This window comes from Tupaia chinensis, unplaced genomic scaffold (assembly GCF_000334495.1).
Source record: "Tupaia chinensis unplaced genomic scaffold, TupChi_1.0 Scaffold140102_1, whole genome shotgun sequence".
Lineage (NCBI taxonomy): Eukaryota > Metazoa > Chordata > Mammalia > Scandentia > Tupaiidae > Tupaia > Tupaia belangeri.
Window position 1 is genome coordinate 339,019 of NW_006199981.1, and position 23,104 is coordinate 362,122.

The 23,104-nt window shown below is 38.2% G+C and overlaps 1 protein-coding gene and 1 long non-coding RNA gene across 2 annotated transcripts in view; one reads left to right on the top strand and one right to left on the bottom strand.

Annotated features, from left to right (window-relative positions):
- AR (androgen receptor) overlaps nucleotides 1-23,104 on the bottom strand; it is a 230,683-nt gene that overhangs the window by 28,002 nt on the left and 179,577 nt on the right. The window contains exon 3 of the mRNA XM_027765989.1: nucleotides 18,469-18,585. Within this exon, the coding sequence (XP_027621790.1) occupies nucleotides 18,469-18,585 (117 nt within the window). The remainder of the gene's footprint in view (nucleotides 1-18,468; nucleotides 18,586-23,104) is intronic.
- Nucleotides 7,796-22,302, top strand: LOC114004773 (uncharacterized). The gene is made up of 3 exons (XR_003546843.1): nucleotides 7,796-7,811; nucleotides 11,371-11,375; nucleotides 22,243-22,302. It is a non-coding gene; the product is annotated as an uncharacterized LOC114004773 (long non-coding RNA).

The window sequence follows — 23,104 nt, forward strand, 5'->3', positions numbered from 1 at the left end:
CCAGAGAAGTGACAAGAAAAAGTCATTGGCAAGGTACTTCCCTATACCTCCCTGCTCCTTAGGGAACTAGAGTGCCTGGCCTGATACGATATGACTGAATCCTATTGGGAACTCACTTTTTTCCCTAGTACATTACATTTCTGTGATGCATATCTCTACAGCACCAGAGATTTTTCAAATCAGGTTTCATGTTATATTTCTGATGACTATCAAATGTGATTAACCTGTAACTTTTCTAGCTCTTGTGACCTTTAGGCACTATTTGAACCTCATTCCTTGTCACCACAAGATATAAGCTTTCATATCCATGGACAAGAGAGAAGCAAAAGTGAGGTGAAGTTTTCAGTCTTAGAAAGTTTGAATTTTCCTGCCTAAGGTCAAAGGTGTTTCTCTTCCCCAAATCACATCATGAAATTTGGAGTGTAAAAAGAATCACCTTCTGTGGTAAGTTGACTTCTAAGTTGACCCCCAAGATTCTGAGGCCTGGCATATACACAAAACTCTTTCCATTTATTCAGTCATTTACCTAGATGATGTTATGAAAGGATTGGGCAGATTTAATTAAGATCTCAGTGCAGTTGAATTTTCAGGGCAATTATTCTTGATGGGTCTGACCTAATCGGGTGAACTCTTAAAATGAAGATCTTCCTGGAGTAGAAGAAGAGTCTGCTATGAGAGCTCAGATCTAGTCATTTCAGGGATAAAAGCAATGAAGATGGTCTGCTGAGAATTTATCCTGGCAAATAGAAAGGGCAGGCCAGAAGAAGACTGAATCTGCCATGAGAACTGGGATCTAGTGATTTCAGGGATAAGAGCAATGAAGTTGTTCTGCTAAGAATTTACCCTGGTAGAACTCCTGTATCCTTCTTTCTGTCTCTCTCTGTCTCTTCCTGTCTCTTTCTATCTCTATCTTTTCATTTTTAAAATTTTTCTTTTGTAAACATTTTTTAAGGTAAAGTTTTTTTCTTGGCTCTGAAATCTTCCTTTATCTTGGTAATAATCCCCTCTCCTTTCTTCCTCTCACCTAGGCAAAGAGAAAGTGCAGGCCAGAAGACTGACTCTGCCACAAAAGCTGAGATCTAGTGATTTCAGGGATAACAGCAATGAAGATGTTGTGCTGAGAATTTACCCAGGTAGAGCTCCTGTATCCTTCTCTCTGTCTCTCTCTGTTTCTGTCTTTTCATTTTCCTTTTTTAAAAATGTTTTAATGTAAAGTTTTTTCTTGGTTCTGAAATCCTCCTTTATCTTGGTAATAATACCCTTCCCTCTTCCCCTAGCATCTAGGCAAACAGAAAGGGCAGGCCAGGAGAAGACTGAGTCTGCCATGAGAGCTGAGATCTAGTGGTTTTGTGTGCCACACAGTTTTAATTTTTTGAATTAATAAATAAATATTTTTTTGTTTATTTGTTTGCTTTTTCCTTTTTTTCTCTTTTTTTCTTTCTCTCTCTGTTCTCTTATCTTTATCTTTTACCTCAACACTTTGCTGCTCATCCTCCATGCACTGTTTTAGACAGGTCTAAGTGAAAAGTTGTCAAAATCCGAAAACTGTTTCAGTCCTCATACTGCTCAACTCCCACTGAATCTGTGACACAAAGGGGGAAAAATGCAATGCCAAAGAGTTTGCAGACCACATCCTCCTGTACACCTCTGATCACTCAGATTTATCTTCTAGAAATTAAGAATAAACAAATAAGCCATCAGATGACTAGAAATCACCGCAGAGACACAAGAAATAATGTGAAACCAAGAAAATACCTCTCTCCCAAGGAAAAATAATAACTCTACTTCACCCACAGACAGTACAGTGAAATTCATGAAAAGGTCGGATAAAGAATTTAGAGTATTTATAGTGACAAAGCTAACAGAGATGGAAGAGAAGAGAGATGATGAACACCAGGAGAAAAAAACTGATGAGTTCCAGGAGGTGAGGAAGTTTTTGTGAGAGCTGAAAGAGGAAATACACACCATAAAAAAGAATCAAATGGGACTGTTGGAGATGAAGGCTATAATACAGGAAGTCAAAACTTACTTTGAAAGTATTAAAAGCAGATTATATCATACCGAAAATCAAATCTCAGATGTAGAAGACAGAATTGCTGGACTAGTAAAATCCACCATTAAGACTGAGAAAATAGCCCCCAAAATGAGAATAATATATGAGAAATACTAGGTACCATCAAACATCCACATATCTGGATAATCAGTATCCCAGAAGGTGAAGAGACTAATAAGGGCATTGACAATCTATACCATGAAATCCTGGAAGAAAACTTCCCAAACCTAGAGAGGTATTAAAAGATCCAGACCTAAGAAATACAAAGGACCCCAAATAGGATCAACCCAAGAAGATCTTCTCTAAGCCAGAATGACCGAAACCACAGACAATGGCAAGATACTCAGACTGGCAAGACAGAAACAACAAGTAACCTACAAAGGATATCCCATCATGCTAACAGCGGACCTCTCATCAGAAACAATGTGAGCGAGAAAAAGATGGAAAAATATATCCAGTGTCGGGTGAAAAACAATTTCAACCAAGAATACTATACCCAGCAAGATTATCCTTCATATGGGGAGAGAAGACAAGAACATTCTCAGATAAAAAAACCCTGAAAGAATTTACCAACAACAGACCAGCTCTCCAAGAAGTTCTGAAGGGAGTGCTAACCCAGGAAAACTAAAGTCAGATACACAGAAATAAGAATTCTAAAACAACTAAGAAAATGGCCAGCTTAATGGTAGGGACCAGCCCAGAGTTGAACGTTATCTTCCAGAATTTAAATGGAAAGTTCAGACCACAATAGAAGATAAAGTACATGAGTTTGAACTGGTGAAACAGAATTGTATGACTTTTGACTAAAACATTACTTATCTTCTATGCTTCATTTCCAGTGTTAAGGAGTTACATCTTCTTTGAGTTGTGGACAGGTCCATGTACCTACTATTCGAACAGAATCCTAACCTGTTTCCTAGCTTTAAGTATTAAGCAAAATTCTCTCAACATTTTTTTATTTTGATTTATTGAAGCTAAAATGGCCTTTCTTGAAATTAAAAAATGTATTTTATGGTATATTCATTCTACCCACAGAATTTCATGCCTAAAGTCAACTTTTGTTCACTTATATGTATATATCAGCTGAACTTACTATTGAAACTATTTAGATTAATTAAGATATTTTGTGAATCAATACAATGTGGAAAAGAAACAAAAAATGGAAAATTATTTGTTGATGATAACATGTATAATTACACCTCTTTACAATGTATTCTGGCGGAAAAATTGCATTTTGTATGCTGTGGTGATGTTCAGTGAAAGTATGTAAAATTTGAAAAAATGAAAATAGTTAAATAAAAATTAAGAAAAATCTTCCTGGAAAGACATAAACTGAGTGAGAGAGATTCAAAACAAGAATACACTCTTTTGTTGGTTTTGATGATATTGGGATCCACATTTCAAAGGAAAAGAATATCCCTCTGGTATTTGAGAGTGGCTCTTGACTGATAGCCAGAAAGGAAATAGGAACTTTAGTCCTACAACTGCAAAGAACTGAATCTTGCCACAATCACATGAGCTCTGAAGTGGATCCTGAGCTCTGATTAGAATGCAGGCTGACCCATAGATGTCTTACTTCTCTATTTTCCCCCTACTTCCACCAAATTTCCTTCTCCATATTCTTCCCCTCTCTCATTCTCCTTCCTCTTTGTCCCCAGTGTTCATAACAATTTTCAGTGCTTTTATGTCTTCCAATCTTTCAGACATTTGTAGGACACAGAAATGTATTATTACCTTTTGATGATGATGTGTATAGTATTCTCAACTGGACTGGTCTGAGGTGTACTTCATGCTTGATAAATTCTCTTTACAATCTAAATGATGTATAGTGATTGAATGCATAAATAATAATAAATAATAAAATATAAAAAATGGAATTAAAAAGAATGCAGTCTGACCAACACCTCAATTTCATCCTGGTGATTCTGACTTGAAAATCCAGCTTTGCTGTGCTAGACTTCTGACTTAAAAAAACTGTAATATGATAAAGGGTGTCTCTTGAAGATGCTAAACTTGTGGTAATGTGTTATGCAGCAATAGAAAACAAATATGTTTTCTTTACAGGAGTGTGATGTAGGATTTGGAGTCAGACAATCCTGGGTTAAAATCCTAGGTCTTTCAATTACTAGTTTAATAATTCTGAGCCCTTGGTTTAGTTTCTATGATATATGGCTTCTTCATTTATAAAGTAGAGGTGTTGCAACCTATCTTTTAGAAAATCTTTTGATAACTAAAGGAGAGTCTTTCTGGAACATAATGAGCCCCCCGAAATGATTTGTTAATTCTCAATCCATTCTTAAAGAGTAAGGAATGGGGAACCAGCAGTTAGCGTAATGGCTATGTCGCTGGACTCCCACGTAGTCGACCGCGGTTCGCGTCCCGAACCCAGTGGCTTAAAACTCACTCCGGGCACGTGTGTGTGCATGCCCAAGATCCCGAGAGGAGAATGAAGGAGAAGGGATTGCGGCGTGACCATCCCCCCTGGGGGGTGATTTCTCGCTTTCTGTCTCTATGTCTCTGTCTGTCTGGTGAGCACATGTGCCCTATCGTGAAAACCTCTCCAAAAAAAAAAAAAAGAGTAAGGAATGAATGATTCACAGGTGACCTAACTCAGGCACAGGAAAGGGAGGGATACAGAGCTGACAGGGGACAAAACACAGAGAAATTACAAGCAATAACTGATTTTCTTCAGCACATGGCTTCCTATAAAACTAAATTCATATCTTAAATATAATTCTAAATGCTAAGGAAACATAAAGGAATGGTTGGTACAGAGCTGCAAATTCTTTGTGAAACCAGACTAGGCTATACTTATATAAATGCATGTGAGTATCTGTGTGTGCAGTACTTATATATTATGTTATTCGATCTAAGGGGCATGAACTCAAAAATATTCACTCATTTTTTATTTTATTTTATGTTATTTTTTTGCCATAGGGTGTGTGTGCACTTGCCAGAAAGATAGAGAGAGAGAGAGAGAGATCAAAAGCAAGAAATCACCCCTCTGGGGGATGGTCACACCACAATCCCTTCTCCTCCATTCTTCTCTTGGGGTCTTGGGCATGTACGCACATGCGCCCAGCGTGAGTTTAAGCCAAGCCGTCCAGGACTCGAACTGTGGTCGACTACAAGGGAGTCCAGTGACATATCCATTACACCAACGGCTGGTCCCTTCATTCATTTACTTGTGAAATAAATGAGTAAAAACAAAACAAAACAAAAAGCCTGGTAAACATTAAAAGGAAGGGCTGGGGACAGTGACAGTGATTGACACCTTCTCTATGGGCAGTCTGTGTCAATTTTTTAAACAAATACTGTGCTTAACAAACAGAATTTTGTAGGTGAATTTTGGACTGAGGAAAGTCAGTTTGTGGCCTCTCAAAGACAGTCATCTTTCTATCTACCAGGATTACAGTCAGGGAGTTTTACTATATGACTTTGGGTTAGAAGGTATGAGAAATATTGGATTAGGAGCCTGGGTTGCTCACTGTGTGATCTGGGAATATGCCCTTCCCTTTCTGGCTTAGTTTCCTCATACATATATAAAAGGTAGTAGTTAAGAGCAAAGATCTTAGAGTCAGAGAATGCCTCATTTGTAATCCTGGTTCTATCACTAACTAGAGAGAGAGAGAGAGAGAGAGAAGGAAAGTGAGAAGTCAAGTTGCCAGGTCAGGACTCGAACTGCAGTCGGCCATGTGGGAGTCCAGCTTCCCCAACCACCATGCCACCTACTGGCCCCAAGGGCTTATTATTATTGATTGTGGTGTTCACAATCTTATGAGTTGTGTGACCTTCAACAAATCCATGGCTTTAACCTACACTTCAGTTTCCTTATCTATGTAATGGTGATAATCTAAACTGAAAATAATATAGGATTATTTTTAGTAGGAAATTAGATGAGTCTAGTAAAAGTGCTCTGAATCCTGCAAAAGTGTATGCCAATGAGCAGTCTATAATTTTTCCAAGAATGAATCTCTAGCTAGAAAGAATACTGAAAAACTGCCTATGGTGGCAAACTATGAGAAGTATGGCCTTCCATCTTGGGTAACCAGTCTGAAGCCAAAGGTTGTGCCCAAGCTGACAGGTTTCATAATCCTAAAATAATAACAAGATCTGCCTCACAGGGTGGTTATGATTTCCCAAATGCAAATGTGTATAAAGAGCTTAGCACAGAATAAATTCTATCAATGATGGTCTATCAATGATGGCTCTTGCTAATAATAGTTACTGAGCCTCAACTTGCTTCATTTCATGCCATTTATCCCAAGAAGGTGAACTTTCTGATGCAGCTTAATAATGAAACACAGATTCCACAAAGACTGAAATCTAGTATGAGAGACAATCAGAGTTAGAAGGATCCCAGAACACAACTCTGGTGTAGTAGTAGAACCTCAAGGGTCCTTTAAGTTTCTTCAAGCGACCCTGAGGAGACAGAGTAGGAATGGGCCTGTGGCTCACAGCACTCCATCTCTTTTCAAACTGCAGCAGCAGTGCTCTATTCTGTACCTACGCTTGGGACTTGGTCAGACTTTATTTGAAGAAAAAGTTCCATTTCCTAAAAAGAGTTAGAAAAACCTGAATCTTGTCTATGTCTTCCTCTTCCCTCCAAAATCCTGATTTTAAAGATGATCAAATTAAGGCCAAAGATCAGACTTGTTTAAGATAAAACAGCTAGATAGTGGTACAGTAGGAGCTGGAATCAGGTATCCTGACTTCTAGGGTGGTACTCTTTGTATTTTATCAGTTTGGCTAGCATATTATTGGAAAGAAGAGTCAGGGGTAGGAGTTGGAGATGGGTAGGGTTAGAACTAACACAGGGACAAGAGGTAGGGGGAAGAGTCAGTCCTTGGCAGGTATGGAATAAGAAGTTAGCCTGGGGTGCAATGAAGTGGGATTAATTAGTGTATTACAAATTCCCTCAGGCAAGAAGTCTCCTTGGTCCTTCTCTCACACTCACATTCTCTTCCCAGTCCCAATTCTGGGTCAGAAGAATAGCCAGGAGAAAGAATATCAAATTTTATCTTTCAAGGTTTACGTTGGATTATTTAGTCTAATGGTTTTTAGTTAGTGGAGGAGTAAATGTAATTAATAATAGAATGAAATGCAATACTGCACATCCTTGCCAAAGCACAGAATCTGGCAAAAACTATTCCATATCTCCTCTCTCTGACTACTGAGCCAAATGAAAGAAGATGCCATCCTGAGTGAGGGGTGCAAGGTCATTATCAAGAACCTGCTTATGTCAAATTATAGAGCTTGGATATAATGCTTTTTCATGCCAGAATTTTCCACTGGAAAAAGTAACTACACAAATTTAGTACATACATGCTTTTACAATTACATTTAAACTGACATTAAAAACAAATGTGAAACAGTCCAAGCTGAACAGGTCAGCATGACCTGGAAAGCAAACAAGAGAGAAAAAAAAAAAAAAGAAAAGGGAGAAAGAAAAGAAGGCCTGATGTTAATAGCATTAATTCTATCAGCCTGTTGTAAATAAAAAATACCATTGGTGTAATAATGGCTTTATTAAAAAAATTTCACTAGCAGAAATACACAACATTCAAACAAATTAAAGTTAATTAAAAAATAAACCATATGAGCCTTTCAATTCACATTAGAAAACCTCTTTTTTGGCCTGATGATTAAAATTCTGCCCTGAGGAGGGGGGAAACTCCCTTACTTAAGTCCTTCATTGGCTTTTATAACAGAATGCTGCTGAATCTGGAGAAAGAGAAAGATGTGTGTGTGTGTGAGTGTGTGTGTGTGTGTGTGTGTGTGTAAACTGGAGAAGGAAGAGGGTGGGGAAGGCAGGTTCCACACAGTGCAGGGCAGGGAGAGTGCTTTTGATTATATTTGTCTGCCCCTGGCTCACTGACTCCACTTCCACCAGAAGAAAACTGGTTTTAATATGGAGGATCTAGATCAGAGACAAGGCAAGATATTACAAACTCTAAGTGACTTTTCTTCAATGCAGTGCAAAGATTGGCTTGGTAGAAGAGAAGCCTTACACCTGATTGAAAGTCAAGCACTTGAGGTAATGGGGAGACACTAAGGCTAGAAATAAAAGAGAAAACCTAATTTGCATTCCTCCTAACTTCATCATCTTAACTTCACTACAAAATAAAAGAAGTAGGCACTGGTTCTCAGATTTTGCCACCTTCCTCCTTATGAAAGGTTCAAGTATGTTAGTTTCTGCAAACAGAGTCACATTGACATTGGGAATAAGGAGAGGAGAAGTGTTTGATTTTAGTCTTCTGGTGTATTTGAAAAGAAGAGCTGGCAGGATTCTCCTCTGGGAGAAGCAGAAATCTGATCCTTTTTTACTGAAATTTTGTGTATAAGCTACTACCTTCAGCTCAGTGATGGGGCCTGAAACAAAGGTCTAGATCCTTGGCAGGAGCCTGAAAACATGAAAGTTAAGAGAAATCTCTACAAATTCCTAATAAACAAGTGAAAACAGCCAGAAATGCCTCATTGAGGCAGAGTGGCTTCTTGTCCAAAGGGTATAGTATCTTGAGTCCCACCAGCAAAGTTTATTTCCTGTAGCGCACTATTAAATGCAAGTGACCAAGTCAGAGCTTCATGGCATGCTTCTGCCTGAGTCAGTCAGTGCCTGGCTGCCATCATATACAATCAAGAACAATCACAAATCACTTTTCCAATGCCAAGTCACATTACAAAAGACAACAATCATGACATAACTACATGATTGGTAACTACTACTACTTATTCAAGCTAGTCCTCACAACATCCCAATGAGGTAACACTATTGGTCTTAGTGTGGGAAATCACCAACCAAGAGATTGACCCCCAGCCCCAACATCAGAGTCTGTGCTGGGGAGAAAAAGCTTAAGCTCCTAAACTTCAGACTTGAGTCTTTTCCAAGCTTCCTCTAGAGCCCTCTTAAGCCCTCATTTTTTTTTTTTTGGAAAAGTTTTGGCTATAGGGCGTGTGCGCTCGCCAGACAGAGAGAGACAGAGAGACAGAAAGCAAGAAATCACTCCCCAGGGGGGATGGCCACGCCGCAATCCCTTCTCCTCCATTCTCCTCTCGGGATCTTGGGCATGCACGCACACGCACCCGGCGTGAGTTTAAGCCACCTGGTCCAGGATGCGAACCACAGTCGACTATGTGGGAGCCCAGCGACATAGCCATTATGCTAACTGCTGGTTCCCTTAAGCCCTCATTTTGAAGGTGGGTCAGCCTTTCTACAGTGTCTGGTTATTTTGAGATACTTGATATTGTCAACCTGTGACTTTTCTAGTTTTTTTTTTTTTTTTTTTTTTGCTATAGAGCATGTGCACTCGCCAGACAGAGAGACAGAAAGCGAAAAATCACCCCCTAGGGGGGATGGCCACGCCGCAATCCCTTCTCCTCCATTCTCCTCTCAGGATCTTGGCCACGCATGCACATGTGCCCGGCGTGAGTTTTAAGCCACCAGGTCCAGGACACGAACCGCAGTTGACTACATGGGAGTCCAGCGACATAGCCATTACGCTAACTGCTGGTCCCAACCTGGGACTTTTCTAATATGAAAGAGATACACTGTTGAATACAGTAGCTTAAATATGTATAGCCTTGCTCCTAGTGTGCTCCATAAAAAGATTTGTGAGTCAGGTCCTCTGAGATAAAAGGCAGCAAGCAAAGTTGGAGAGATGAGTGGTTGTCATTTTAGACTGGGAGTTTCCTTTTCTCTTTTCTTATGTACTTGTAAAACAGAGGTGAGATGGGGAAATGGAAAATTGTTCGCTTGGAGTTTTCTTTTTTTGTTTTATTGACAAATATGGGTTCATGTATGTATGTGTGTATGCGTGTATGCACCTCTCTGCACACAGTGGCCAAAACTGTATGTGAAGAGTTTGGGGGGAGGACAGAGAGAGTAGGAGGTGGAATTTAACAGTTTCATTCAGAGACCAACAAAGGCTCCTATTGAGAGCATCTGAATTCCTCACAGCAGCCAAATAATCCCATAATACTATAAGTATTATTACTCAGCCTGGAGATGAGAATGCTTTGAAATTAATGGCTGTGTGCCTAATAGCTCCCTAATCAAAGCTTCCAGACCTCATTTTCCTTGCTAAGTACAGTCCTTGGTCTCTTGGTTTCACTGCAGCCAGCATGACACCTCACAGCACAGGCTAGAGCTGGTGACCTTATGTCTTGGTCAAGATCTACACTTTCTTCTTAGTTACAAATGCAAGCACAAATTTTCTTCAGGTTCTCAGTGCTTACGTGTTTTTAAATGCTGAGTACTAGAAGGCTGAAATGTCTCTCAATGATCAATTTTTGCTTCAGCCACAGAACCATAGGTCCAATGTGGTATTAAGCAGGGAAAAAGAAGATATTTTTAAGCCTAGGTAAAGTGATATAACAAGTATAGCAAACAATAACTGAACTAAAGAGAATGGAACCTGATTGAAAAACAGGGATCCAAAGTAATGATTCCATTTCCAGCTTAATTTCTAGATATCTGTTGTTATGAAAACATTATCAATAATAATATGAAGGCTCTACTGATTTCTATGTAGCTATATATTTCCCCCCTTACTCCTCCTTCCTATAAATATGATATCAAAAGATGTACAATATTCTCTTTAAAGAGCATATTTTTCAAGTAAATTGTCTATGTATGAGTTTTATACAATAAAAAAATTAAAACGTTTATGATCTTAAGAAATATATCCTACAATTTGTTAACACAGGTGGCATTCTTCTTCAAATATTTTCAAATATCCAATTATGTTATAAGAAAAAATGAAACTTTTTCTCCAAATTGTTATATTTGGAAAATACTTATTTTTGTATATATGGCCTATTTTGTGCTGCTTACACTTAGTTTTACGTATTCTACCTTTGAAAAAAATTCTTATGACATCGTTTTATTTTCTCAAGAACAACTGAGGAATCCTAGAGCACTCACAGCAAAAGAAAATAACAATAAAATCTTTCTATTTCTTTAAAAATTCGAGGATTTTAAGTAGAGATTTTATTAAGTGGGATACTTATTTAACTACTAATTATGGGTTATAATCAATTTTGAGGATTAGAAAAATGACCTTTAACCACAGATCTCTAAAAGAAAAATGCTCAGAGACAGAGAATAACATATATGCACTTTCCCAGAAAATTTGGTTGAGAGGAATTACAAGATAGACCTGGGGATGGTGATATAAGTAATGGCGAACAGATTTCAAAGGTTGATTTGAGGGTGGTTAAGGATCAAAGAATAAGAACCAAAACCCACAGTGTTGGTGCAGAGAGAGATCATGCCCCAGTGATGCCTGGGAATACAAAGACCATTAAAAATAAATAAGGGGGGGTTACAGTGATGTTTTATGCGTGCCTACTATGTACTAGTTTGTTTATAAGCTTACAACAATTTGGCAAGTAAAATTTAAAAATTCCCACAGTGTAACTGGGAAAACTGAGGCTCAGAGGGATCTAATGATGCCCAAGGTGATCTAGATAGTAAGTGGCAGAGCCAGGACTAGAAACTCTCTGTATTTGGGCTTACCATGCTATTTCCAATATACCACAGGACCTATTGAAACAAAAACCCAGAGGTTCTAAATGATAAGTCATACTTTGTGTATGTTGATACCAAAATTTATTGGATATTTTTACTTCTCTGTGTATGCCTCAGTTATAAAGATCGGTCGGAGCATTCAGGTATCTGCAAATTGTGTGTGGGAAGCGGCACTTCTCAGAAATGAGACCTACCACATACTTCTCTAGCCTGAAGACTCTTAGGGCTTTATTTAGAGAGTCAAGGAGAAATGAGAAAATACCAGTAACTGAATTCCAAATCAGAAATTCTTTATGATACTCTGCTGCCTGCCAAGCAAGAGATAGTGGGGATTCGATCTCAATGGTTTTCTAGAAATCTGTGATTTCTAGGTCTTCTACTTCAGCATTGAGGCTATACGGTAGCACTATGATGAGATTCTGGATAGATGTCACAATGTTGGACAATGTACAAATGGACTGTTAAATTCTAGACTAGAATGTCTATATCTGAAATATTTAGTGGTCTATCTGTAAAATAATGGTAGTCATTATATTTGTTAGAAATAACTTGTCTAGTATGCTTATTAGGTCTGGAAAATATACCTTTGGCCATTAGATGACTTGGGAAATTACTGTGCTTTGGCCTGGGATGCCTTTGCATCCTATTCTTTGTCTATGACAGCAATGCTGCAGACCCAACAAGATTTACCTTACAGGCTTTAGGAGCCACTGGTGCATACTCTTAAGATGTGTTAAGGATGGTCTGCTCTTGATCATTATCACATTCTTGGCTGATTCTTCTGGCAAGCAAAGACACACATATCTGTATAATGGATGACTTGGGCTAGGAATATTACCTGCCTACAGGATAGAGTTTTATCTATTCAAAGGTTTTTAAAAGGGTATTCCAGAGAACAGTGGGTTTGTAAGATCTTAACTGATATTATATGAATAAAAGATACTGTGACCAAATCAAGTTTGAGAATCCTGAGTTATACAGCACCTCAGGTTACTTTATTATAGTACTTACTAAGACCCATCACTGACATGTAAATCTTTGCAAATATTACGGAGTAGGACCATAATACGGTCATGGTCATACCAGGAAACACTGGCATAGACCAAGGCAATTGGCATTTGATATAAGGTTAGGCCCTTTACACAAGCAAATTGCATTGGTCTAGGCCAGGGCTTCCTCACATGCATGGTCAGTATGTGCAGGTATCAGATCAAACAGAAGCAATTAGCATGAGGAACCAGTCATAGGTGTTGAGAAAACCTTGATACGAAAAATTTCTTTCTGTGTGGCCTACTTTTCTCTTTCTAATATTTAAACCCTCACCCATACAACATTCATGCTGCCACCTATCCAAATAAACAAAATAATATGTGATCAAATATGTCCCATGGGCATAGATTTTCAAGTGTCTGAAGTCCAAACTCTTCTTTTTTAATTTGCAGCAGGTACCTCTGATCACCAGACAGAGACAGAAAGACAGAGAGGGAGAGGGAGAAAGCACTCCTCATGAGGTGTGGTCATGCTGCAATCCTGTCTTGTCATTTTTTCATCTTTTCAGGATTTGGGACATGCACACGCATGTGCTCAGCATGGTTTTTAAGGCACTGGATCTGGGACTCAAATTATATGGCCAGACATATGGATTCAGCTCTCTTAACCACCAGGTCATGGGTTGACCTACTACATTCATTTTCAATGTGATTTCAATTTGCCTTCCCCATTTCCGTCACTCTAGACATTTTAAACTCCTTGCTGCTCCTCAAAACCCTCAATCTATATTGTTCATGTCTCTGTGCCTTTATTCAAACTTTACCCTTTGGCTTGGAGGCCCTTTCCATCTCGTTAATTTCTTTACAGTGATTTCTTATTTACCCCTTAGAGCTAAATTGTGTTCACTATCTCCCCTTTCCTTTTTTAAAGTTTGTCATAGGTACATGCTTTCATGTGTGAGAGAGCGAAAGAGAGAGAAAGTGAGAAGTCACCCTCCAAGCAGGGTGGTCATGCTGCAATCTCTTCTCTACCATTTTCCTCTTAGGATTTTGGATATGCATGCACATGCATGCAGTTTGTTTTTTAAGCTTCTGGGTCCAAGACTTGAACTACGCAATTGACCATGTGGGATCCAGGTACCTTAACCACCATGCCACTGGCTGGCCTTTTTTCTTTCTTTTTTTTAAAAAAAATTTCTTAGGTCAGGGATCATATCTTATTCAACTCAGCTTCCTCAAAATATCTTGCATAGTATCTGGTACACAGTTGGTACTCAATAAATAGTACTAAATGGATACATGAGTAAATGGGTAGAAAGATGAAAGCACTAGCTTCTTGGCTGTCCAGATGGGTGGATAGATAGATAAACAGATGAAGAAATACTATGAAGAACAATGCCATGAATAGTGTGTCAGCGTCAGAATCACTCTCTTGAACTCAGAACATGTAGTATGAAGGTAGCATGACTGGGCTGCTCTTGAGCATGGATAATAATGAAACAGGTAGTATCAGGACTGTCTGCAACACTGGAAACTGCAAGGATATTCCTAATGTCCATGACAACATCAGATCGTGGTCAAGAGTTGTATGAGTTATCCTTCAAACTAGAGAATTCATAGATGTTTTTAAAACCTGAAGATCTGTTCAGTTTTGATTTTTATATGCTGACATCAATCTCCTAGTAGGAAAAAGACTTCTCAAATGTGGTAGAGTAACTTTTGAAGGAAATGCCATACACTTCAGGATCTCACATACTCTAAGGCTCCATGTTCCTTCTCCTACAATCTTTCCTAGTGCAGGAAAAGAGAGAGTAAATGGGAACTTATTCCGTTTACTAAAAGCTGATAACTCCAGAGTTGTGCAACATAAAAGGAAATAATGATTGGGAGAAATAGGAAGGAACATGTGAAGGAAGGAAAGGTCATATGAGAAGATGGCAGGAAGGGAAATCCTTTCTTTCTCATTGTATCTTGGAAACTGGTAGTATATCTTTGGGATGTGCCAAAAGATGGCTATGCATTTGTTCTGATTACAGGGTGTGACAACAGACACAGCTAATTCACTGGAGGAAAGGTCTTTATGTATACAGAATTTTTGTCAATGAGAAATAGTCAAAGGATTTAATTTCTTGAAGCAATTAGCAATATGTGGTTTTCAAATGCAGCCAGAAATGAATCATGTACAAAGAAAGATCCATGATTACTATGGATGGGCAGTTGAGAACCTGGAGGTAGTTTTTAAAGGAACCATCCTCAGAATCCAACCACCTCCAGGGTCTTTTCAGAAATATTAAGAGTTGCTAAGAAAAGAAGCAAGAAAAAGATAGGTAGGTAGACCTGGAAGCAGAAAGGGAAAAGCTATATAAAAATATATACATATAGCTATGTATCTCTGAGATCAGGTGATCTCATCACCGAACAGTGAATAGAACACTACAGGGAAAAACAACAACAACAACAACAAAAAACCAGATCAGAGTTCTTGAGGCCTCAAGACAAAGTAGCCATCAGCTTTTCTAATACAGAGGCAGCCCTTCTACTGTCTATTTCCTCAATAATCTATCCTATCTTATCTACTTTTAGATGTACAATATATCTTATGTAGGTGTGATGGAGGTAGATAAGATTACTATGCAAGTCATAGCATCCATGTATTGAGTATCTATACTTCTGGGAGCAAGAAATAGACAATCCAAGAAAGAACTCATAAACTTATAATTCTCTGTGTGGCTTTAGTCATACAATCACAAAATTTTATCACTAGAAAAGTCGTTTGTGAAGCCCACTATTTCAGTTTTAAGATGGCAAAATCAAGCTTTGGAGGGGAGAGGGGACTTTCCCAAGACCATATTCCTAAGTGCCATTTTAAAGTATATAATTTTGATTTGAGTGATGAGAAGAAAAACAAAATTATATGAATTCTCCTTTAAGGTCATTAAATTGTCTATATTAAATCCAAACCTTATGAAAATGTAAACCTATTGCCAAAGTATTAACAAGGGCCACTCTGTACTGATGATTCCTTTCTTTTTCTCCTTGTTTGATTAAAGATGTGATGTATTCTGAATTTTCAAGTTAACAATAAACTCAGAAGGGGGCTGCAGCAGAAAAGCAGGGAATGTGAAGATAGGTTCAGCAAAATGGTGATGCTCATTCCAAACCTTATGAAAATGTAAACCTATTGCCAAAGTATTAACAAGGGCCACTCTGTACTGATGATTCCTTTCTTTTTCTCCTTGTTTGATTAAAGATGTGATGTATTCTGAATTTTCAAGTTAACAATAAACTCAGAAGGGGGCTGCAGCAGAAAAGCAGGGAATGTGAAGATAGGTTCAGCAAAATGGTGATGCTCATTTTTAGGTAGTAGTTTAAGAGGGTTAACACCTGTGTTTTTACTGACATGGTACTTAAAACTAACATAAGGTTAATTTCATTACTAAACTAAGATTCCAGATGAGATCTTGGTGGTACATTTTGGTTTGAAGTGAACCAGAGTGATTTCTGATGGTCCTCTGCTTGGTGGAACTGTTACTTATTATAGGGCAGGCCAAGTAACCCAGGGTCAAAGTCACTAGAAAGTGTTGCAAACAGCCTTAACAGTTAAATTACTACTGACCTCACTGTCATAATAATCCTCAAATTGTTAGGACTGTTCATATTCATGTCATCTGATCGCCATTATAACTCTAGGAAGGCAATATCACTAAATGACAGATGAAGAAATTGAGGCTCAGAGGAGACACACAACAAGTAATAGAGCTGGGCTATCTGACTCCAGGACAAAGCCATTTAAATTGCATCCAGAAATCCTTATATCTTGTGGGCATTTCTTGAAATTTGCTAGTCTGAAGTTCCAATGCCTAGCATGCTATCTTGTACATAGTACACTCTCAGTAAATATAGTAAGGTTAGAAGTGAAACAAAAGTGAGCTACAGCAGTTTTTTACTTGTCTTCATTGTGTCAACTAAGCCCACTCTGATTTGAGCACTCTGCCCAATAAATCAATTTGAAAGTTACTTTTTCACTCTCTCTAACAAATTAATTTATAAAGTTATTGGTGGCTGTTGTATGGTATAATAGAATTAACAGTTATATACAGGCTTTTTTTTCTAAAAGGGGTCACTGTAATCAGATCACAGACCACTTTATAATGGAGGATGTTGGCTGAGATATAAAACTAATTTTAAGACTTGAATTCAAATGTTGTAAGAACTTTTGTTACCATTAAACTTTATCCATATTAAAGTGGGATTACGATTCATGTCAGCATATGGCAAGCCAAGGAGTTCTCTATCTGGGAATCCCTACCTCTTACATATAATTCACAGAAGGCTAAATAATCTAGTGTTGAGTGTATCAGAACTCTCACCATGGGGTTGCAACATTCATATGGAGAAAAATTTCTGTTGTCAATCTTTTTGTCACCTTTCCCAGCTTTCCCTCTGTACTCTTCTATTCTGGTTTTGCTTCTTCTTCCCCACTGTAGACCACACTTAAAGAATTTCTTTTGAGTATACCAAACAAACAATAACAAGGTTGGTTTTTCTCAGATAATTTGAGTCTCATTTGATGTGGCTGCCTGGAAAGCTATTCATAGAGCATCTGCCTGTGATGTCTGGGCATATTAGCTACTATTTGAAATGCTTCTTTTGAAACTATCTCAGATCCTGGGTCAATTCATTTGAGGTACTTTGATGTGTTTAAAGAATACTACTAGCCTACTACATAAGGGGAGTATATAGTATCTACATGAAGAGCCACACATAGCCTGCTCCAGGGTCAGAAAATAGGCTGGTATCTATATGGACATATAGGCACAAAAGGTACTGAGAAACTCACAGATGCCAGAGATGGACAATTGCTCTAAATTAGCCTTAAGAAGGGAAGGGAGAGGGCTAGATTCTAGGCATTTGAATTTTCTAGGCTGATAATGAATAATCAGGTACAAGACTACTGTTTTAGGCACTTAGAAATAGCCTTGCCTTTTAAAAATTTCCATTTCCAAGTCAAAATAGACAAATGAGCTTGCTTTTCTTATGTAAGATACATAGTTTTGGAAGCAGCAAACAGTAGGGAGGACCCTGTTGGCTGGCAGATGTACACATGAATAGATAAAGAATTTGAAGAGGGGAAATGTAAGCACCAGTTAGCTTCTATCAAGCCTTTCTGGAATGATGACAACACTCATGGTAGACACAGGCTCAGTGGACAGAAAGGTTTTTTCAGAGAATTATCCTTGAAAGAGCTCTCTTCCTTCTATCAAACTACTGTGCTACTGAAAAAACAAATGATTTGGTTATGATCAATAGATTTAGAAAGAAAAAGAAATGATTACAAAAGGTCTGCTCATCCCTGAGAGGTATAGCATAGGAAATTAGCTCTGATTGGTCGCCTAGTCACAGGCTCAAAAGAGAAGCAGCTTCTCTTTCCAGGTGGCAGACCCTACAACATAGGCAGCAGTTAGCTGAAAGATATTCCTGGATGTTCAGGGTCAGCCTGTGTCTGGGTCATCTTGCACCTGTGTCAGTTCTGGATTCCTTAGTTTCTCTCATCCTAACTACTATTAAACAACAGCAAGCTGGTACCATTAAGTCCACTGGGGAACTTAATGCTCAGTCATATCCACAATCACTCAGTGTCTGCCTCTATTGGTCCCTGCTTCACATTGTCGACTCATATCCCAAGCCCCAGAGTGGGGAGTAGCATGGTTAAGGATAAAGAATGACACCATTTGGGTGATGGCAATGCTGGATATGAAAGAGTCAGCCTGTGTCTAGAACATGGTTGACCCCCTTGGAGGTAAAAAGAGTAAATTTTGATTTAAAGAAAGAACTAGAGAATGCGGGAGGGAGAAGAAAGGAAAGGAGGAGAAGAAAGAGGAAAAAAAGTATCATACCTCCCAGAGTCATCCCTGCTTCATAGCACTTCCGAAGACGACAAGATGGACAATTCTTCCTTCGGAATTTATCGATGGTACAATCATTTCTGCTGGCACACAGGTACTTCTGTTTCCCTGGAAGAATAAATACAAGAATTGACAAATATATACATGTGTTCCCATAATCCCTTTCCTTGAGTATTTTTAGACAGAAAAGGTATGAAGATATATTTTACCAGATGATGAAGTGAACAGAGAAAAGCCACAAAAGAAAAATTGGTGATACAGACTCTAGTTATTAAAACAGGATGGTTTGGGACCAGCAGATGGTGCAATGGTTACGTTTCTGGATGCCCATGTAGTCAACTACAGTTCAAGTCTTGAACCTGGCAGCTTAAAACTCACACTGAGTGTGTGTGCATGCATGCCCAAGATCCCAAGAGGAGAATGGAAAAGAAAGAATTATGGTGTGGCCACCCCCCTGGGAGGAGATTTCTTGCTTTTTGTCTGTCTGTCACTTGTGAGCACAAGTGCCTTATAGAAAAAAAAAAAAAAAGAAAACTCAAAAATAAAATAAAATAAAATAAAATAAAATAAAATAAAAATAACAAGCAAGCAAGCAAAACAAAAAAACAGGGTGGTTTAGTTAGGTACTATATTGTTTGGTTTTAAGATTTTTTTTTTTTTTTTGGAGAGGTTTTCACTATAGGACAGACAGAGAGAGACATAGAGACAGAAAGCAAGAAATCACCCCCCAGTGGGGATGGTCACGCCGCAATCCCTTCTCCTCCATTCTCCTCTCGGGATCTTGGGCATGCACGCACACGCGCCCGGCGTGAGTTCTAAGCCACCGGGTCTGGGACGCGAACCGCGGTCGACTACGTGGGAGTTCAGCGACAGCCATTACGCTAACTGCTGGTTCCATATATTGTTTGGTTTTCATGGGTATGTTTTGCAGGGATGAACAATTCCGGTCCCACTGATACCTCCATTACTAAGATTACTCTCTGGTTTTTAAAAGGAGATACTTTACCTTTACTAAAAGCCAGGAGGAATGTCCTTTTGAAAATGATCAATTGTCACTCTTTTAGCAAAGGCATGACATAAACTTGGGCTCAATCAACCCTTCCTTCTTTTAGCACCTGTAATCATATTCAGGATCATATTTAAGCTAATGAGATGCTTGTTTTTCAAACTATTAGTACAGGTAAAACTTCTACAACAGAGAACTCAATGAGATTTCTAACTTTTTAAATTGCTAGTGACCAATAGGAACATAGGGAAAGTAGGCCCTTAAGCAGCCATTCTTCACTTGATGCTTCTGTACAGTCTAGGGTCAAGAGGCAATACCAATTTGGTTCATGTGTTGTACTATGCACAATGTGCATTTTTTAAAATCATCTTACATTATCACTTTGCTGCTTAGTCCTCACCCACACAGGGACTAGAGAGATGTAGGTATAAAGAATGTGAACATCTGAACATTGTGAGACTCTGGAGGTATCCTCTTCCTGCACTGAACCCACCAGTCAAAAGAGAAAAACTCTTCTTTGAGAATCTGAACCCAAGACTGCTGCTGCAGATACCACATTGCAACTCACTATAAAAGAGGAAAGTTTGTCCTGAACTAATTTACTAAAAAGGAAAGGACATGAGTGCACAGCTACAGAAAGCTACTCCAAAGAGTTAACAAGAAGTGAATACATCACCAAATGACTAAAAATTACAGTAGAGCCTCAGTTATGAGAAAATCAGGCAATACTTCCCCCACAAAGGAACATAATAACTTATCTCCAGCTATGGAAAAAAAATAAATATCAGGAAAAAAAAATCAGAGTATTTACCATAACTAAACTTAAAGAGAAGCAAGAGAAAAAAGACAACCAACTCCTAAAGGAAAGAAAATCATTCCATGAACTGTAGGAAGAACTCCATAAAGAAAGATATCATAAAACTGAATCAAACAGAACTTTTAGAGATGAAGACCATATTATAAAAAATCAAAACCTTCCTTGACAGTATTAATAGCAGATTAGACCACACAGAAGATAGCATCTCTGATCTGGAACACAAAGCCTCTGACTTAGACAAAGTCACCAAAAGAATTTAAAAATGACAACAACAACAACAAAAAAATGAGGACAACATATGAGAAATACTAAATACTATTAAATACCCATATATCCAAATAATTGGTATTCCACAAGGTGAGGAATCTGATAAGGGCATAGAAAATCTATTCCATGACATACTTGCAGAGAAATTTCCAAACATATAGAAACATTCAGATATCCAGACATGGAAAATACAAAGGAAGTCAAATAGAACCAACATAAGAAGATCCATGCCCAGGCACGTAATAGCCAAATTGATTAATATCAAAGACAAAGACAAAATTCTAAAACTAGAAAGAGAGAAATGTCAAATTACTTATAAAAGTTACACTATTAAGTTGTCAGACCTCTTGAATGAAACAATGCAAGCAAAGAAGGTATAGCTGGGCATACTCAAAATGCTAAAAGACAATTGCTAACTAAGAATACTATACCTGGTGTTGCATATAGGAAGAAAAAAATTCTCAGACAAAAACTGAAAAAATTAGAAACACTTCAAAAAGTACTGAAAGGAGTACTGTATCAGTGGGGGGAAGAGACAAACAAGTGAAAGAACACAAAATAATCAAGAAAATGGCTTATAAAATGGGGAGAGATAAGTACACAAATATCAATAATAACGGTGAATATTAATGGAATCACTTCTCCAATTAAAAATCACAGACTGGCTGAATGGATAAAAAAATAGGAAGCCTCTATATGCTGCTTACAAAAAATGCACCTCATTGATATGGAAAAAACATAGAGAGACTGAAAGTAGAGGGCTGGAGATTTTAATACTACACTTTCCCCTCTGGACAGATCATGTAGACAAAATTTAAGCAAAGAGATACTAGATCTAAACAATACCACAAATCAAAAGACTTGATAATCATCTATAGAATTTTCCGCCCAACCACAAAATATACATTTTTTTCATCATAGAACATTTGAGAAGATCAATCACAGAAAATAGAGTACAAAACAAATTGGGTACAAAACAGTAGGGTCCAAAACAAATCTTTACAAATTTAAAGGTGTAGATACAATACCCAGCATTTTCTCTGACCACAATGGAATTAAACTTCAAGTTTACTGCAGAAATAAGAAGAAATAAACCTCAAAAATATGCAAACAAATGGATACTTAACTTATTCCTGAATGATTTCACAACCACCAAAAAAATTAGGACCGAAATCAAAAGATTCATTGAAACCAATGATAATGAGTACACAAGATTTCATAATCTATGGGAAATAGCAAAAGTAGTCATAAGACACAATCAGTGCCTACAATTTAAAAAGAGAGAGAGAGAGAGAGAGAGAGAGAGAGTTGGCAAATAAACAACCTGATGACACATCTTAGGGAAATGGAAAAACAGCAACAAAAAACTGCCAAAAATACCAAGAGAAAAAAAATAAGGATTCGAGCAGAAATAAACGAAATAGTCTTTTCTGCCTGTTCCCCCCCTATCCGTCCAATGCTGCTCAGGCTGCACTGTACTCGCTCCAAGCTCTGGGCTCCTACTCAGTAAGTGCCACTGTGTTCTCCTTCCAGCAGCTATTATGGTTATCTACTGGGACCTCAACAGCCATGATGAGCTGTTATCCAACATTTAAAAGGTCCAGGAGATCTGATGAGATGTTTTCCAACATTTACAAGGTCTGGGAGATCATGGATGGGCTGTGCCTGGAGGTAGAGGGGAAGATGGTCAGTAGGACAGAGAGTAACATTGATGACTCGCTCATTGGTGGAAATGCTTCCACTGAAGGCCCTGAGGGCTCAGGTACCAAAAGCACAGTAGTCACTGGTGTTGATGTTGTTATGAACCATCACTTGCAGGAAACCAGCTTCACAAAATAAGTCTACAAGATGTACATCAAAGATTACATTAAATCAATCAAAGGCAAACTTGAAGAAAGACTAGAAAGAGTAAAACCTTTTATGACAGAGGCTGCAGAACAAATCAAGCATATTCTTGCTAATTTCAAAAGCCAACAGTCCTTTATTGGTGAAGGCATGAATCCAGATGGCATGGTTGCTCTACTGGACTACCATGGGGATAGTGTGACCCCCATACATGATTTTAAGGATGGATTAGAAATGGAAAAATGTTAACAAATTTGGCAATTACTTTGGATCTATCACCTGTCATCATAACTGACTGCTGCTTGTCATCCACAGAACACCAGGACTAAAGACAAATGGGACTGATGTCATCTTGAGCTCTTCGTTTATTTTGACTGTGATTTATTTGGAGTGGAGTCATTGTTTCTAAGGGGAAAAAAATGTCATGTAGGTTGTCTAAAAATAAAATGCATTTAAACTCATTTGAGAGAATGCCTGTTAGTTTAATACATTTAAACTAAATCCATCATGTAGTGTTTCTGAAGAAGCTAGAGCCTGGTTGTAAACCACTACTAGAAAGCATAAGACTGTCTTCAAATAACGTCTACAGTGAAAACTACTTCTGGGACTGGGGGAAAAAAAACCCCAAGAAACAAAAGTTTTAATTCTGAGTTCCACTAAAGAGAAAGATCATGCCTACAGCTATGCCAACA